Source organism: Oryzias latipes (genome assembly GCF_053564925.1).
Source record: "Oryzias latipes strain Hd-rR chromosome 1 unlocalized genomic scaffold, Olatipes_Hd-rR_3.1 chr1_Y".
NCBI lineage: Eukaryota > Metazoa > Chordata > Actinopteri > Beloniformes > Adrianichthyidae > Oryzias > Oryzias latipes.
Window position 1 is genome coordinate 6,562,051 of NW_027616335.1, and position 19,533 is coordinate 6,581,583.

The 19,533-nt window shown below is 37.6% G+C and overlaps 1 protein-coding gene and 1 long non-coding RNA gene across 2 annotated transcripts; one reads left to right on the top strand and one right to left on the bottom strand.

The window, feature by feature from the left end:
- Positions 1-6,186: 6,186 nt before the first annotated feature.
- On the top strand, positions 6,187-9,472 carry LOC105358242 (G2/M phase-specific E3 ubiquitin-protein ligase). The gene is made up of 6 exons (XM_020700823.3): positions 6,187-6,564; positions 7,246-7,565; positions 7,667-7,848; positions 7,940-8,112; positions 8,663-8,877; positions 8,992-9,472. Exons 1-6 carry the CDS (start codon positions 6,356-6,358, stop codon positions 9,246-9,248), a joined length of 1,356 nt encoding a protein of 451 aa, XP_020556482.1. The 5' UTR covers positions 6,187-6,355; the 3' UTR covers positions 9,249-9,472.
- Positions 9,473-10,167: 695 nt separating this feature from the next.
- LOC144990232 (uncharacterized) lies at positions 10,168-18,792 on the bottom strand. The gene is made up of 2 exons (XR_013654233.1): positions 17,920-18,792; positions 10,168-11,304 (listed from the first exon to the last, which is right to left on the bottom strand). It is a non-coding gene; the product is annotated as an uncharacterized LOC144990232 (long non-coding RNA).
- Positions 18,793-19,533: the final 741 nt, after the last annotated feature.

Consider the following 19,533-nt stretch of genomic DNA (forward strand, 5'->3'; position numbering starts at 1 on the left):
AAGATAAATTTCACTTTTTAACATGTTTACATTTAAATTACTTTGTATAAAAAATATCTATGATGTGCATGAATAAGTAGATAACCATATTTGATTGAGTAAAGATACTTTTTGTCTTCATTTATACACTAAAATGGCAGTTTTTCATTCGTTGCCTCAGGGCAACATTGTGCAGTTAGATCACTTTTGTGTGAACTATAACATGCTAATGGATGGAGATGTGCAGGGATGCATAGTTATCAACATAATCATTTTTTTTTCTGTACTATCTACTATTATTCACAGGAAATGGGTGCACAAACATTTTATCAGTGAGGACAGTGAGCTCGAGGAGATTGACAGTGAGGAAGAGTGGACTCCAGAATCAGGTTTGAGGGAGAGTTAGGAGATCAGGATTCAGTCAGCAGAGTAATATACTGTATGGAATGAACATATGTGTGCGTGTGTGTGTGCGCGTGTGTGTATTTGTGCGTTTAGAGAGGTATATTTGACTTATTCTTATTTTATGCTTACTAGTTTCTTTTGAAAACATATAGCTGGCATGCCTGATGACAATGAGTCACTGGAGGAAGAGGAAAATGAGGATGAAGCATCACAGGAAGATGTTCCACGCTTACCCCGTTGGAGAACACCCCACAATGCCAACATCACTAATTACCCAGAATGGCAGGCCAGCCTTCCAAAATCAGACAATATCAAGTCCCCCTACGAATACTTCAAGATATTTTTTTCTGAAAACATTCTGGAAGTAGTTGTAGAGCAGGCAAATTTATATGCCATTCAGTGTAACACCAACAAGCCCCTTAACCTCACGACTAAAGAGCTGGAGCAATTCATGGGTACAGCAGTGTACATGTCATTGTTTGGATTACCAGGCACCCGGATGTTTTGGAACAAAGCCACCCGAGTTTCCCAGGTAGCCGACACCATGTCACTGAACAGATGGGAGTTCATCAAAAAATGTCTGCACTTCAACAACAATGAAGTGAGACAAGGAGAAAATGTTGATTCTCTCCACAAAATCAGACCACTGGTCACTCATCTCACCTCAAAGCTGCAGACAATCCCAATGGGTGAGAAGTTGGCTGTAGATGAGCAGATGGTCCCTTTCAAGGGAAGAAACAGACTCAAGCAATACCTGCCAGCAAAACCAAAAAAATGGGGCTACAAGATACTTGTCTTGGCTGGCTCTGATGGTGTCCCGCACAATTTTGAGATCTATACAGGGAGAGTTGTGCAACCCCCTGAGCTGCCAGATGTAGGAGCAAGTGGCAACGTTTTCCTCCGCCTGGCCCAGCCAATACCTAAACACCAGAAACATAAGCTTTTCATTGACAGCTGGTTCACGAGTGTTCCTCTCATTCTCACACTTGCTCAGCAGGGAATTGACTGTGCTGGCACTGTCCGTAGCAACAGACTACCAGGTGTGAGCATGATGTGTGATGCTGAGTTGAAGAGAACTGGACGTGGATCTTTTGACCAGAAGACAGCCATGGTTGGAGAAACCACCTTGCATGCTGTAAAGTGGTATGATAACCGTTCAGTTAGTCTTCTCAGTGATTACATTGGAGCACACCCAGTCACTGATGTTGATAGGTGGGATGGCAGGCAAAAAAAAGTGTTCCCTGTCCTGCTGTGGTGAGAGAGTACAACAAGAATATGGGTGGAGTGGATCTGCTGGACTCTCTCATTGCACTGTACCGCACCAAAATCAGGTCGAAGAAGTGGTACCACCGACTTATGTTCCACTTTATTGACATGACCACCGTGACTGCCTGGCTGCTCTACAAGAGAGACTGCAGCAGCACTGGTATGAGTAAAGAGGAACAGATCAGGCTTTATACGTTCAAGTCATATATTGGAGAAAGCTTATGCAAAAGTGGCAAGAATCTGGAGCATAAAAGAGGTCGTCCCAGTTCCACAATTGCTGGGGAGTACAAAGAAAAGAGGAGAAGAGGACCCGCTACCCCTATTCCAGTCGCTGATGTGCGTCTGGATGCCACAGCCCACTGGATGGTCATGGATGAAAAGAAAGGGAGATGCAAGGTACCAGGATGCAAAGGTACACCAAAAGCCAAGTGCCAAAAATGTGACATCAGCCTCTGTTTCACATCCACCAGCAACTGCTTCCTGAGGTTGCATACAGAATAATGCAGACTGTGTTTTGCCAAAAATCAGTACCCCACAGGAACACACGTTCATAAACATAAACACACACTGCAGCTAATCTCTAATGTACTCATTGATAAACCGTTTGTGGCAGTTTGTTGAAAGAAAACTTTGAAATTGTTGTTGAAAGAAACTTTTTCAAATTGTTGTTACTGAAAGAAAACTTCTGAAATTGTTGTTGTTGAAAAAAAAACTTCTTGTAATGTATTCAATGCTTGTTTGTTCCTCATTCCACCTATTAATTAATATAGAAAACCTTGGCGTTTTAGTACCTTCATAGCATCTTGTTGCTCTGAGGCAACAAACCAAAATCTGGTGGGGGGGCTGTGGGGGGGGGGCACATTTTCTGATTGATATATTACAAGGACCCCCCCAAGGTCCCAAAACTGGGGTGAAATATTTTTTTCTTCATAAAATTCATTCATGCCATAGAGCAGGTGTCGGGAACCTATGGCTCGCGAGCCATATATGGCTCTTTTGATGGTCACATGTGGCTTGCAGACAAATCTTTAATTATACTTTTTTTTTTCTTTTTTTCATTAGACCAGTCCTTCTCGGGCGTGATGCGATGCCAGAGGCGCGCAGTAGTAGCGGTGCTTGGAGAGAAAACTATCAGTTTACTGTTATCTATTATTTCACAGAGTTTGTACCACCCGGAAACCTGTGAACTGCAGTGCCTAAAATTGCGCGCTCCCGTCTCTGAGAAAGAGCGCGCAGTTGCGGGGACGGGATGTGTGAGGAAGAAACCAGAGGGTGGCGGTGGAGTTGTGGGCACAGGTAGCAGGTGAATCGCGCAGGGATTGTAATAACGTATGGGAACGTGTGGGAAAGGGACACAACATTATTGTATGGCTCTTTTGAAATTACATTTCAAAATATGTGGCGTTTATGGCTCTCTTGGCCAAAAAGGTTCCCGACCCCTGCCATAGAGCAGTGTTTTTCAACCAGTGTGCCGCGGCACACTAGTGTGCCGTGGGAGATGGTCAAGTGTGCCGTGGGAAATTGCCCTCATTAACTGATATAAAAACATTTCCCATCTCCAGGATTTCAGCTCTCTGTTCATCCAAACAGGCCCTGATAAAACACTGAGGAGTTAGGAATATAAAAGATCGTAAAATACTTTTTCTTTGCGTTTATTTTATTTTATTAAAGACATTTTGATAAGAATGACGTACCGCGATTCAGCTGCAGCTCCGGCTGTATTTAGGAAAAGTCCCACCCCTTTAACTGTCTCCACCAATCATTCTTGGGGAGCTTAATCACATGTCATCAGTCTGACCAATCGGAAGTGGTTAAAGTCTTCAGTTCCTTGTCCCGATTTAGCTCGTAAAGTTGCTCAGTTCTAACAAAAATACCAGCTAAAGCTCGTCTTTAGCGGTGTAGCTTTCCACAGAATCCGGTATCAGACCGTGGAACAAGTGAATAAAACAATGAAGCTCCGAAAAGCGATCTCCGCCGGCCGTTTAATGCACTACATCTCCCATGATGCATTGGGTTGTGAGAGTGACAGCGCACAAGGAGATCTGTTGTTAAACGTCTCGAAACCAACGAACACACATCTAACTTTACTTTTGTTGCATCTTTTAGAAAAAAACAGCTGCAGTTTCCAGCTTTTTCTGCAACAATTATCTCAAAAATTCATTTGCAATTGTGGAGTATGGATTTCCTATACTGTTCATAATTAAATAAATAAATATTTAATTCAATAAATAAATATGACGTCATGCAAATACACAATCAACCAATAAATATCTCATAAATATATAATAAGATCATGAAATTGTGAAAAACCTGCACACTGATTTTAAATTAGCCATTGTATTATTCAATATATTTCATTTTGCTTTAAAAACATGTTCATTATTTTAAAACAGCATTTTAAAATATTCATTTTAATCATGTGGAATATTATTATAATTTTTCGTCTTTTTTCAGAACCTCGGATTTCAAAATCAATATTTTCCAAAGTAGCTTTGTTTTTATTTCATGTTGCTGTTTTTCACAATGGCGTATTTATTTCATGAAGAGCTTTTTCAGGAGAATGTCTCTGTCTGTCAATCAAACTAGACAAGGCGGAGACACTTTTGTGATTGGCTACTCCTTTACCCAGACATGAGCAGCAGCACCCTGACTACATCGATCGAAGATGCTTCAGCAAACGTGATGGCGCAATGCACACCCCTCAACACTAGGGGGAGTATGCACCTCAACACATCCACAGTGTTACACGAAATTGGGCAGTTTTGGTTCTAAATAAGCTTCTATGAACTGGAGTTTCCATGAACGCACCATGCCGCGTGTGGGAGGGGCTACAAGCTAATGTTTTTAGCCTTATAGCCACATGGAGCGGTTGCTTGTGCTTATCTCAGTAACAATGCATGGATGTACAATGTACATGGAGAGTGTTAAGATGTCAGAAACGTCATCGCAGGAAAGGTTCAACATTTTCCTTGAGAGAGAAAAATAAAACCAGAGGACCTGATTATAATCATTGTCTCATTGAAAATAGAAAAATATCATAAGGTTCAGGAGGCCCGAGCAGGCTTGTCCCGCTTTGCACAGCTGCCTGGTTTCACTCTCTGTTGGTCCGCCAGCTCGCCTCCTGCGAGCCGACATAAGGCACGATGCGAGCTCTGAGTGAATGGCGTAAGAATGTGGAGTGTTTCAACCGGGGACTGAAAGATGTTGACGACCGGAGCTCCTTTGTGGTTTGGTCCACACAAACCCTCAAACTACAAAAACAGAGTTGTCGATATTTGCATCTCCTGCAGCAGACAGATTGTTTCACTCTATTTGATCTCTAATGTCAGCAAAGCCGCACGGATATCGCTGAAATATGTCATCTCTCTGACTGGCACACCGCTGAGCGGGTATCAAGGAAAATGAGTCGATTTCCATGGATGAGCCAATGAGCGTTTAGATCCCGCCCACTTTCACTGATTGACAGAAAGACCCATTCTGCTGAAAAAGCTCTTCATGAAATAAATACGTCATTGTGAAAAACAGCAACATGAAATAAAAACAAAGCTACTTTGGAAAATATTGATTTTGAAATATGAGCTTCTGAAAAAAGACAGAATTATAATAAAATTCAACATGATTAAAAGTGAATATTTTAAAATGCTGTTTTAAAATAATGAACATGTTTTTAAAGCAAAATGAAATATATTGAATAAAATAATGGCTAATTTAAAATCAGTGTGCAGGTTTTTCACAATTTCATGATCGTTTTATATATTTATGAGAGATTTATTGGTTGATTGTGTATTTGCATGGGGTCATATATATTTATTGAATTAAATATTTATTTATTTAATTATGAACAGTATAGGACTCCATAGTGGAGAGGGCTGTAGATCAATACGGACTATGAGTTTCTCCTTTTTTTTTTTTGGATCCTGGTGTGCCGCAGGATTTTTTTTAAGATTAAAGTGTGCCGTGACTCAGAAAAGGTTGAAAAACACTGCCATAGAGGGTTAAAAGCATTAGCAGAGGGGAGGCGGGCCGATGACGTCACTGCTTTCTCCGTGTGTCCGGCTGCTGACACTGATGAAGATTTGGTAATTAATACTCAAAATTAAGTAAAACATTTGAACCAAGAGCTATATTGAAATGGACTATAATTTGTACATGTTAAATTAAAACTAAGAGTAGCAGGATCAAATAAGACCCCTTTACCCATAGAAGGTTGTCACACATGGGAACATCTTTCTTTCAGGATCCATATTACAGCTTGAAGCAAAAAAAGCATTTCGAAAGTGTAAGAACAGTTTTCCAGAGATGCCTCCTTTTAAAAGCTCTATTTTAGAAAAAGTTTTGGCAACCCAGGCAGTTATAGACAAAGCAGTGTCTGGATTGGTCATGTGACTTTTTCTTAAGACTGATGCATCAACGCTGTGGTTAATTGTGTTGCTTTTTAGACAAAAGTAAACTGAATAGAAAAAAATAATCTTTTCAGATGTTTTGATTTATTTCTGTTTCCCTTTAAAATAAAGTAAATAATGTTTTCTTTTAAAGGAGGATGAAACAGGCTGCAGCAGTGAGGATGACAAAGATGCTGAAAGCACATTTTCCCCAAGGGATCTGAACTCGTCTTCTCAAGGCCAACCCTCAAATCCAACTTGGGACAGTTTTAGTAGTTTGGCGGCTGCCTTTACACAAGATTGTACCACTGTGGTACAATCAGATGTACAATCAGATGTCCCCAGTCAACACTGTTTCCTTACCGGCAAGCTGTATTTCCAATGCTCGGCTTTCTACCTGCTCTTCAGAAGGAACATCTGGACCGTCGGCTAATTACAGTAGTTACCTGACAGTGGTTGCTGGTCTATCTGATGTATCTTCTGATGACGAAGAACTAAATAAAGCCATTCTAGCAAGCCTGCAAACTGAAAGGTGAGTACAAAATTTGTGTTATCTAGGAGAAAATTCTAAAAATGTCATTTTTTTATTGGTAGTTATATACATGTATATTCAGAATACAATAATTGCTCATTCAAACTGTAGAATTAGCTGTGCCATTACTGTTATTTCAGTTTTAGAACAGTCATGACATTGTGTCTCTGCTTTGGACACATCAGTGTTGGTGATGTCTTTTTCATTTAGATACATTTTTGTTAATTTACCCATAACAGGGGTCTGCAACCTGAGGCTCGGTAGCCAGATGTGGCTCCTTTACCCCTCCATTGGGGCTCTCTGATTTGAGAAAAAATTCAGTTTACAATTTAAAAGAGAAATTAAATAAAATTTTGGTCTGTTTTTGATTTTGAACTACAGACTTTCCTATTAAAACTACAGCTTAGAAAGTATTTCCTAAAAATGAAATCTATTTGAATACATGAGAAACTCTGCTCTGTTTGTTTACCAAGGATGAAAAAGAGCTATTTTTATTTTGATATTCTCTCAAAAGTGTCAGAGCAAAATTCTAATTTATCTGATTTAATTTTCAAAGTGAAATTGTAGGATTTGAAACATTTTTTCTGATATTTTTCTTTTAAATGACAAATTTTACAGTTGTCAACAATCACAAGGCTCTTAATCTTTGTGCTAACTGTTAACTTTTTTCATTTGTTTCAGCTGTCCCCCTACATGTTCTGTTCCAGTAAAAGATCTTCTGCAAGACTTGGCGAAACAGATAAACCATCTTAAGAATTCTAAGTTCAATATTAACCGAAACACAGTGCTTGATGGAGCCATCAGAGGTTTTAAAAGAGGAACATACGATCCATGTAACACCATATCTGTCAGGTTCTCTGATGATATGGGTGTACACGAAGAGGCTGTTGACCTAGGAGGTCCAAGAAGAGAATTTCTAAGACTTTTAATAGAAGCTCTGCCCCAATCTCAAATGTTTGAAGGAGAAGAAGGTAGAATGAACTTGGCTCTTAACAGCACTGGTAAGTCTGCACTGTAATCTGAGGCTCACAATATTTTTCCCTATTTTTGTTAGTTTCAACATTTTAAATATATTGATTGTGTGATTTCTTTTTTTTTTAAGCTATGAGAGAAGACAGATACTTCATTGCAGGCAGAACCATTGCAGTGAGCCTGGTACACGGAGGCCCCCCTGCTGGTTTTCTGTCTCCAACTCTTTTTGCTAGCCTTGTTCATGGCCCAGAATGTTCCAAGCCAACTTTGGAGGATGTTGCAGATAGAGACTTGCAAGCAAAGATTAAAAAGGTAGTATATTCATTTTACTTTAAAACTGCCAAAAGAGTCTGTGTGAAAGTTAATTTTGACTTCTTTTTGTTTCCCTTGTTGTCTGATGAAGATTGCAGAGTGTCAAACAGTAGAAGATCTACTCAAAGCAAGTGATCAACTGGAAGATTACTTGGCCAATGCTGGTTGCCTGAGACACCTACAGAGGTTGGAGGACAAGGATCTGCTTCTTGCGGACATTTTGATGTTCCAGGTGGTACACAGGGTTCGTAGACCCTTTGAGAGGTACGTGTTCTCTTGCTGGTCTTCATGAGATTATCAAATCTCATTAACAAAACTTTCAATTGGAATGAATTTAAGTTAATAATAATAATAATAATAATAAAACTATCGGAACACAGCTGAAAAGTCCACAATTTGCAGAAGAGATCCATGTTTTAATTTTTAAAATAGTAAGTATGCAGAAGTTACAAATGCAAACATTTTGGAGTTGGAAAAAAAGGCTTCCCTATTCACATCCAATGCAATAATTTGGATAAAAGCCATAAGTTACAGAATGAATTTTAAGAGAGCTGAACATTTTGATAATTGAATGGCAAAAATCCCATTTAGTATGCAGGAGATATGTATAGCCGTAAAAAAGGAAAAGAAGAGGAATAAGACAAATTAAAATGAAGAACAGTAGTTTGCTTGCATGCTGCAATTAAACTAAAAATAAGTAAACTAATTTTTTGAGTTTTTTCTTATCTACATGTCCTACCAAAAATGCAGGTAAATAAAGACAAATACAATGTTGACAATTTCTTTTCTCTGTCTTTTCGAAAACATTACACAGATTCCGGGATGGGCTGAAAACACTTGGTGTCTTGGAAAAAATCCAGTCCTACCCTGACAGTTTTCTTCCAATTCTGTGTTGGTCACCAACAACCTTCACTGCGGACATTGTTGAGAGCCTGTTCACAATCAAACTGTCTCCTGTTGGGAGTAGTAAAAGGCATGCAGAGGAAGTAGTTATTCCTTTTTGGAGGGACTACTTGGCTGATGCAGTAGGTAAATGGAAAGGCAACTCAGAAACTCGCAGAAAAATTTACCAATGTGAAGAAGAGAATGTAGTTTAGTTGCTTAATGTAATGTGTAACCAGCTCTTTTCTCTTATGTATTTAGACCAAGAGGGAACACATAAACTAGGAACCATTCTTTCCTTCGCCACAGGAGCCAGTTCCATTCCACCAATTGGTTTTAACCCACACCCGTTCATTGAATTTCTCCATGACAAAAATGAGTCAGGAGTCCCTCATCGATTCCCCATTGCAAATACCTGCATAAACTGCTTGAAATTACCACTGCATACAACATACACAACATTTCAGGAAGATATGGACTTTGCATTTGGCAACACCCATGGGTTTGGTATGGCTTAGTTTGCATGCTAGCCCTAAAGTGCATTATGTTTTTTTTCCTAAATTAGTTGATCTTATTGTTCTTGGCAAGACAGTTAAGATGTAAGTGTTGAAATTTTGCAATGAATGGTTTTAAATTAGCCCTGAAGTTACCTTTTTACCATGATCCGTTTAAATGCTGCTATTGTTACGGATCATTGTGAATAATATCTAGTAAAGAAAAATTAAAGATTCTCCACTTTTTTTTCCAATAATTAAGATTTTTTTTTATTCTAAATTTGCATGAATTTTTTTTTTTCATGTTTTTTCTTTTCCAGAACCTCCAAAATGGAGCTTATCTCTGGCCTCTTGTGCCCAATCAGGGCAATAGTTGCTTCTCCACACCCAGAGAGTGGATAGTCGATCAAGTCAATGCAGAAGCGCATTGTAGAGAGACTTGATCTTCTCTCTCCATTCTTCGGGTGTGGTGGAGAACATGGCGCTGCCTGCTATCACCATGATGGGGGACCAGAATTGGGTTAGGGCTCTATTCTGGAGGTGCTGTCAGGGATAGCATTGGTGAGGGGCAGTGTGTTTTAAATTACTATTGACTGATGATAATAAAAAAACAACTTTAAGTTAAGTTTAAGATCAAATCTGGTGAAACAAAGTTTTCCACCATACTTTCTCCTGTTGTATTCTTGTTTTGTTTTTTTGCACTTCATGATATAATTTGTATGATAAAAAGGTACCTTATCTTCAGCATTCTACTCTAAACAATTTAATGCAAGTTTATTGGGATGGGAACTCATGAGAAATTCAGTCTGTTCTTACCAGGTTATATTTTAAAAGATATGGTTTTTTTTTTGGAAAAGTTACCTTTATTCTTAACAATTTTCCCGTGCTCTAAAGTCAAAACTGGAATTTTTTTGTGCATGCTGCAAAAATAACAGAATCTGCATTTTTCTTTTAGACAGCACATTATGTTTAATGTTCAAAAACAATAACACAGAGCTGGAGTAACTAAAAAGAACAAGTGGGGTAGTTTTCCTGAAAGACTACATTTGGACACCCCAGTTGTATTTATGCATTAAACCCATTTTGTTAAAGTGATTTAGTTGTTTCATGGGTGTAACATTTGAACATGTCTGCGTTCTTAAAAACAAAACAAAAAACTCAATAAAAAAATGTATTGAATAAGTTGCAGAGTCCTTAATATTTTAAGTATACCATGGCACAAAAAATAAGTGATTTCTTAAGCAATACACCGACATTTTTGAAGAAAAATGGAAGCACCAATATGAACTTAAAAGAAATGACTCAAGATTGTCTACCCTCTAGAAAACTCACAAGGCTGGAAAACAGATCTATGCCATGGTTTTCATCATCTGCAAATGGATCAAAGGTCTGATGAAGATAAGCCATTGTTGTGTCATTTATATTGCTAATAACTGATGGAACAACAACATTGTTATTTGTTTGTAACTGGGCAACAGGCATGCTATCATCAATGATGAGCTCACTATCTACATCACAAATACCATTAAGACTTGGGTTATGACTTCCGGCATTGTTCACTATGCCTCGTTGCCATAGCTGAAGAGGGGTTAACCCTCTCTCTGTTGAAAGACCATGATTATTCCACTGATCTCGGAATTCTCTGACAGCCCTCTGAATTCTTGGTAAGTAAATGAAATGAAGGCAAAACAAATGCAACTCATTCAGTGAATCTAGTACACCGTGCTCCTCCATAAAGTTGAAAAGATTAACATAATGAAATGAAACTACTCTATTCAGCTCTGCCCACAATCTCTCAATTCGCTGGTTGTGCACCGACCTGCCAGTGATAACACTATGCCTGTTTAGTCCTCTTCTGTAAAGCATAAAACGTGCAACACCAGTGTTTTCCATTCCGTGATCACATCTGACTCTTGATGGTATTCCAAAGTTCTGAGTTCCAGAACGGAATAAGTACAAAACGCTGGAAGCTCTGTTATTGTCTAGACATGCCAGGTAGACGATGGTCCTACTGAAGCCGTCAACGCAGCCGTGGAACACCATTCGCCATCTGACGAGCTTGTGGTTTCCATCTATGTGCCTAGAAGTAATCAAGCATAACAAATGTTAATACACTGATTTGGTAAGATGAAACATAAATATACAACAGTAAGATATCAGGTTTCTATGACATTTTTTTTTTAAGCGTTCTGTAAATGTATTAAATAATGAACCTGACTTCCGGTTATGGCGGCCATGTGAAAAGTCGTGTTTTCTGCCGCTCTGCAGCTCGTGCTATACCAGGAACTTTACTTGCTGCTATCCAAAACTAAATTACAAGAGGAATGAAGGCATAATGCCTAAAAAACCTAAAACTGGAAAAGAAACAACTGAAAATTCTAAGCAACCCAAGTTAACGGAGTTTCGTCTTCGAGGGGAAGCGCAGAAGGCTAACGCTGCCACTGTCCAAATGGCGGAGACGCGCGAGGAGGAAAGCAGCAAGGTGGATAAAATACTGTCTGTTGTGACCTCCATGAAGACAGACTTTTCTACAAGATTTGACAAACTTTTATTGGCAGTCGAAGACATAAAACGGGAACTGAATGATTGCGCTGAACGAGTGACACAAACGGAGGTGCGCATTTCCAACACGGAGGACGACATCAGCGTTTTGCAGGCCAAGGTGAGCGCACTGGAAGCAAAAGGAAAAGTTCTGGAGGACAAAGTCTTAGATTTGGAATCAAGATCAAGGCGGAACAATTTAAGACTTGTCAATTTGCCAGAAGGAGCTGAAGGACAGGACCCGTGCCTGTTCTTGGAAAAGTGGCTTCCAGAGGCGCTCGGCACCGAAATGCTTCAGACTCCGCTGACCATAGAAAGAGCGCACCGAATCGGACCGCGGAGAGACGGCAACGCTCCACCTCGCACTCTCATCATGAGATTCCTTAACTATAAGGATAAGCTGGCTGTTGTCTCTGCGGCGCGGGCCAAAAAGGATCTTCGCTACAAGGAGCAGCGGATCCGATTCTACCCGGACCTCGCGGCGGGAGTGCACCAGCTTCAGAAAAAGTTCGACTCGGTTCGAGAGGATCTGCGCAGATTGGGGATAAAGCACGGAGTGATCCACCCAGCAAAGTTACTGGTGACCTACGAGGGGAAGACGCACGCCTTTAAAACACCGACAGAGGGTCGAGAGTTTCTCAAGAAGATCCAGAAGAACTCCGAGTGAAAGTGATTCTGATCTGACATACTATTCTCTCAACAGTTGTGAGAAACAGGTAACGGGACGGTAAAATTGACATTCCAATATGGAAACATCTGAGTGACTCTTTTTTCTTCTAACCTTATTTTTCTTTTTCTTAATTAATAATATTTTTTGAAACAATTTCTACAACTGTATACATTATGTGAAAATTAGCAGCGTAGTAAAAATATTTTGGTCAAGGCACGACCAGCAGTGGCGTTAATGTTCGATTTGAGCGACATGGGCAGACTGCTCCTCCCAGAGAGAGGATCAGGCACGTGCCATGGCGGGAGACACAATGTGGGGGGAGGGAAACCCATTCAGTTGGGTAAATGGGGTAACGGGTGTTCAAGTTTGGTGTTTTGGATATGTTCTCTTATATCCAGGTTAGTTAGGCTTCTCTTTAAAAAAATGTTCATTGTATTATGTGAAAGTTTCACAGCAGCTGAAAAGAAATACAGATCTCTTTTTTTTCAAGAGATAATTTACTCTAAATGCAAATAAGTACTTTGATCTGTCCAAATCAATGCAAGGAGTAGATCTAAACTTTGTAACATGGAATTGCAGGGGATTGCAACGTTTCAAAAAGGTCAAAAAAGTAATAAACAAAATAAAAGATATGGGGTCCAAAATAGTCTTTCTTCAGGAGACCCATCTTCTAGAGGAAGACGAAAAAAGAATTAGAAGAAGGTGGCGAGGGAGCATATTTGCTTCAGCATTTTCTTCCAGAGCAAGAGGAGTGATGACCCTTATTCATGAATCTGTACCATTCCATGTCAGTAATGTGATTAAAGACAAGAGGGGTAGATATTTAATAATACAAGGATCATTATTGTTGGAAACATTAAATTTGGTTAATATTTACGGTCCTAATTCTGATGATTTTAAGTTTTACGAAGACCTGTTCCTTACACTTTCAGCGCTGCCCGGGCAATTTATAATAGCTGGGGACTTTAACTGTACCTTAAATCCAAGCCAGGATAGATCCACAGGAACTGACCAAACTCATAACAACTGTAGACTGAGTATTCTGAGATCAATGAAAGAACTAAAACTGCTAGATATTTGGAGGGAATTAAATCAGCAAACCAAGGCCTATTCATGCTATTCTGCAACATTTCAAACCTACTCACGTATAGATTATTTCCTAATTTCTTCTGAATTGATGTCCAAAATCCAAAAATGTACATATGATAATATTGTAATTTCGGACCATGCTCCATGTTGCCTAGTATACAGGGATGAAAAAATATCCAGCGATCCTCCTAGATGGCGATTCCAACACAAATGGCTGCAGGACGGAGAGTTTGTTAAATACATAGGAAAACAAATTGATGACTTTTTCTACTTCAACACAAATCAAACTTCAGCCTGCATTAGATGGGATGCCTTTAAGGCATTTCTCAGAGGCAAAATAATTAGTTACACAAGCTATAAAAATAAGAAAGACAAACAAAATTTTGCACAACTAGAGAACAAAATAAAACACACACAACAAAAAATATATGAAAATGGGGATCTGGAAGCAAAAAAAGAGTTATTACTCCTAAGAGCAGAATATGACAAACAGTCCAGTAACAGGGCTGCATCAAGCCTTTTAAGGTTAAAACAAACATTTTATGAACAAGGTGACAAGGCTGGAAAATTATTGGCATGGCAAATAAAACAACTGGAAACTAAAACCTCTATCACATGTATCACAAAAAATGAACAAAACTTAGTCAATCCAAAAGATATCAACGACGCCTTTAGAGAGTATTACCAGAAACTGTATGACGCTCAAGGGAACTGCAATCCTACTGACATTAATAGTTTCCTAAATAGGCTGAATATTCCAGTTATCTCAAATGAGAATAAGATCAATTTGAATTTAAAGTTTAATAACATAGAAGTCGCACAAACTATTGAAAACATGAAATCAGGAAAAAGTCCAGGTCCAGATGGTATTCCGATTGAAATATATAAAAAATTTAAGGATAAATTGCTAACACCCCTACTGGAAATGTTTACTGAGGCATTTGAAAAAGAATGTCTTCCACTCTCCATGAATCAAGCCCTTATCACATTACTGCCAAAACCAGGTAAACCACCTAACAAATGCGAGAATATGAGGCCTATTAGTTTACTGAATTCTGATCTTAAAATTATTTGCAAATTGTTAGCAAGGCGTCTCCAAAACGTTCTGCCACATATAATAAATAGAGATCAGAATGGCTTTGTTGCTGGAAGACTAGGATCTCATAATGTGAGAAGAGTTTTAAATATCATTCATCATAAAAAAGAAAACAGAGATACTGCTCTCCTGTCATTAGATGCAGAAAAAGCATTTGATAGGGTTGAGTGGCCCTATCTTTTCAGTATCTTGGAAAGATTTGGATGCGGATCCAACTTTATAAAATGGATCAAGATTTTGTATAAAGACCCGACAGCGGAAGTTTTAACAAATAGAAATTTCTCTAAGCCAATTAAAATTAAGAGAGGATGTCGGCAAGGATGTCCTCTCTCTCCTTTGCTTTTTACTTTAGCAATAGAACCATTTGCAGCAGCGATTCGTGCACATACACAGATAACTGGAATCACAATAGGACCCACTGAACACAAAATTTCTTTGTTTGCAGACGATGTCATTTTATATTTGAGTAACCTTACTTCATCAATCCCAGCAGTGCTGGAAGTGATTCAAATATTTGGAAGTATTTCAGGATATAAAGTGAATAATGCAAAATCCTCAATTTTAATGCTAAATTCTATGGAAAGGCAAAACCCCACTTCCAAAACATCTCACTTTAAAGTAGTTGAACATTTTGAATACTTAGGAGTGGTAATTGTACCAAAGCTGGATCAAGTTGTCCAACGTAACTATGATTACTTAAAAGAAAAAATCAAAGATTCAATAGACAGATGGATGAAGCTGCCCATAACTATAATGGGAAGAATAAATATCCTAAAAATGAACGTATTGCCAAAACTGCTATACTTGTTCCAAAATATCCCTCTGGCACCCCCTCTAGAATTATTTGCTTGGTTAAAGAAAATCACAGTAGCCTTTATATGGAACAACAGAAAACCTAAACTCCGTCTTACTTTACTATACTTACCATTTGATAGAGGGGGGCTAAAATGCCCTAATTTTAAGCATTACTTCTGGGCTACACATCTGCGCTCCATTATGTTTTACTTCTCTAATGAGAATAATCCACATTGGGTGGAAATGGAGTCCCACAATTTAAAAATACCTTTACCGTCGTTCTTATACTCCGAAAAAATAAGAAAGTTACAAAGACAAATCAAAAATCCTTTCTTGAAACATATGATAAAGGTCTGGTTTGAGGTCAAAAACTATTTAAAAGAAGTAAATTCTTTATCACAATTCAGCCCAATCTGGGGTAACCAGTTTTTTTTACCAGGAAGAATGGATACAACGTTTAAAACGTGGGCATCCAAAGGACTTAGAACAATTAGAGATTTGTACCCCCCACAGTCTGATACCTTTATGTCCTTTGAGGAGCTAAAATCTATGTACGACCTGGATAAAAAACACTACTTTAAATATCTTCAGTTAAGAAGCTTTGTGAATGCAAACCAAAAGAGTCTTAACAAAATTCCTTTTTCACAGCTGGAAACCCAGATGATGAAAAACAAATTAAGAAAAGGCATAATTTCAGACCTCTATAACTTATTGACATCTAATATATCAGAGAACTCAAATGGTAAATTAAAATCATGGAATGATGACTTATCACTCAATATTAATGAAAATGATTGGACAAGGGCATGTTGTAAGATTCATTCTATGTCTATTAACAGTCGACTGAGAATACTACAATTTAAATGGTTAATGCGTTTATATACAACACCAGTGCAACTAAATAAATATAATAAGAACATACCAGATGTTTGTGCAAAATGTGGATTTAAAGGCACATTGAAGCATTGCATGTGGGAATGTCACCAAATACAAATCTTTTTGGAAGAAGTTAAAATTACAATAGAAAAAATAATCTCAAAACAACTTACATTGAGCCCTACCCTATTTCTTTTGAATATATATCCAGTGAAACATAATTTTAGTAATACAGAGAGTACATTTATTGATATCAGTTTCTTAACGGCTAAAAGGTGTATTGCACAGGCTTGGAAAAACATGAGCAGACCTAGCATAAATCAGTGGCTAAAACAAATGTTGTATTGCCTTCCTTTGGAAAGAATAATGTATATCCATAAAAGCAAACAACACCTATTTGAGGAAATTTGGGGACCCTTTATTAATTATATTCAAAAATTAGAACTAATAGATGATTCAACAGATTTTTGATCTCAACTGCACAGAATTTTGCAACCACAGTTTAAAAGCTTTTGAAAAGGAGAGCTGTGATGGTGTCATGTAAGAGAAGCAATGTTCGTTGTTAAGTTTTGTTTTATGTAATTATTTTTATTTGTTTGAGTGCAGATATTTGTTTTGAGTGAAATGTCATACAATACAGTTTAGTTTTTTTATTTTTATTTTTTTTTATTATTTTATTTCCTTTTTGCTTTTTGTCTTTTTATAAGGAAAACGTAACTGGTATTATTGAAGTTGCTGTGTTGTTATGACTAATTCTTTAAATAAAAAGTTGTGGAAAAAAAAAAAAAAATAATGAACCTACATTTACGTTTAAATCTTCCACATTTTTTTTTAATCATCTCATTTGATTTGTGTATTTTCCCCCTTTTTTTGTTTTGTTTATTTAGGAGTGTTTCCTCACAAAAAGGAGGGTCTAAGGCAACCTGAGGCTCCGGCGCACATGCTGCTCTTTTACCCCTTTTACCCCTCCATTGTGGCTCTTTAGCTTTAAGAAAAGCGCCAACAATTTTAATAAATATTAGTTCAGTTAGCTTACTTCTAGTTGTTCTCATAATGAAAGAAAATATCATGTCTGACTTGGTTTTCTTGAATTTTTCATTCAAAATCTGCTGCAGCAGCAAGATCTTATTTAACAGACAGCGTATTTTATTTTGAAAGGAACTTTTATTTGCTGCTGTCAAAATTAAAGATGTTAAAATTGTTATTTGTATAAAAAATTAAAACCTTTTCTTAATTCAGTTATTGTAAATATTCCAAAGCTACATTTTCTAAAAGAATAGCTAAATGACCACTTAAAAAATGAAGTGTATTTTCTAAAATATAAAGTAAGATTTCGCTGGGTTGGTCTGTCACCAAATGGCTCTTTTGATATTAAAGGTGGCAGAACCTTAGTCTAAGGGCAAGGATGCCAAGCTAACTTAGTTATTTTAGTTTAGCAACCAGCTATTTTTTATATTTTTTGACTGACTTCATGTCTTTGTACAGTTACCTGTGACTCTGACAATTGCATCGTTATATTGGGCTATAAATAAAACTCAACTGAAATTGAATTGAATATGATTCTGCTGGACAGTAAATTTATAGGTTAAATGAAATATAACCTTAAAATCAGGTACAAATGTTCTCACCATAATTGATTTGATGTTGAAACATGGTAAATCCTTCGACGTATCGCATGCCGCCTCCTGAAGGATCGACCAATAGGGTCAATTTCTTGTAGACATTGCCTGACATGCCATCTTTGAATACGTAAACCACGTGACCTCAAGCTTCCATGGACATATCGTTCACCAGCATTTGTTGTTGATTAAAGAACTTCATGGACAATTTGACTTAGACTGTCATTTGAAAGAGATGAATAAGTCAGGGGTTGAATCCCGAGCCGTTGTCTGTGCCTGTAGAGAGTGCGACTGGTCACTCCAAGGCTACTTGCAATGTTTTGCCAGTTCATACCAAGGGATGCCAAATAAGAAATTTGCTCTCTTGATATGCTGTACTGAGGCCTGCCTTGATGTCCAGTCATCACGAGTGGAGGGAAAAAGACTTCACTGTTCTCTGATCTCATTCTCTGTCTAGTTTCAAATGTTGCCATTAAAATTTGAAGACATCTGCAAAAAAGACTCCAAAGTGTTGAATGTTTGTGTGTTTCTTGAATCTTCCACAAATCTTGAAATTGACAAAAATCGAGATAAAGTAAAAATATGATCACGTAGTTGTCTGTGGAGCCTCTCATCAAAGAAAGAATCAGCACTGCCTCTTGGTAATTGTTCGAGACATCCTAACACACTTCTAAAAAAAGCTCTAATGTCACTTTCATTTCTCCTTACACCTCCATTGAAAAATAGCACCACAAATAAAGACGTCAGTATTATAGAAGGATTCATCCTGTTGTGTAATACCATACACAAACCAAGATCTTAAAATATGCTGTAGATTAAAGTCACTCCACTGTAACACTCACTTCCCGTATCCACCTTATTCCTAGCCCCCATGAGCCTTTGGGTGAATTATGGGTGACACTTCCTGTAGACGCCGGAACAAGCATTTACATTAAAACAAATTCCTCTTGTTTTCGATCCATGAGGTGACAGGATGTTGTCTGATGAGAAAATGATGGAAAAAAAATTTTAATTGAACTTTAAACAAACACATTAACATAGTAAAAATACAAAGAAGAGTGAAAAAACAAATGAAAAAAATGGAATTGTAGTTTACAATACAAGGGATTGTCATACAGTATGTAATTTTCAATGAAAATACACAGTTTTATTTAGAGATTGAAAATATAAATTGAACTCTTTATGAAATGTATTAATGGTTTGGTTTTTAGGAAACTGCACTTATGAATGAAAAATTTCCCAGATATTAATGAGGTATTGAACGTCAAATCAAATAGATTATCACCAGAAACTACTCCAAACAATATAATATACTTTTGTAATTGAATAGAGATAGGAAAGGGAAACTTTGAGGAGCACCAAGAAATCCTACCGAAAACTGTAAAAATACATACATTCAAAAAAAAGATTATCAAGTGTTTTAATATTTATGTCACAGAAAGAACAGTTATTTTTAGGAAAACCAAAACATATGTGTAGCAGTTCCTTGCATGGATAGACTGCATTCATTATTTTAAAATGGATTTCTTTGTATCTTGGGAAAATTGGATATTTAAAACTGAGATCTTAACTTGCTTATTTCCTCTCTTGTGTAACGCAGTGATATAGAAAGATTTTTGTAAG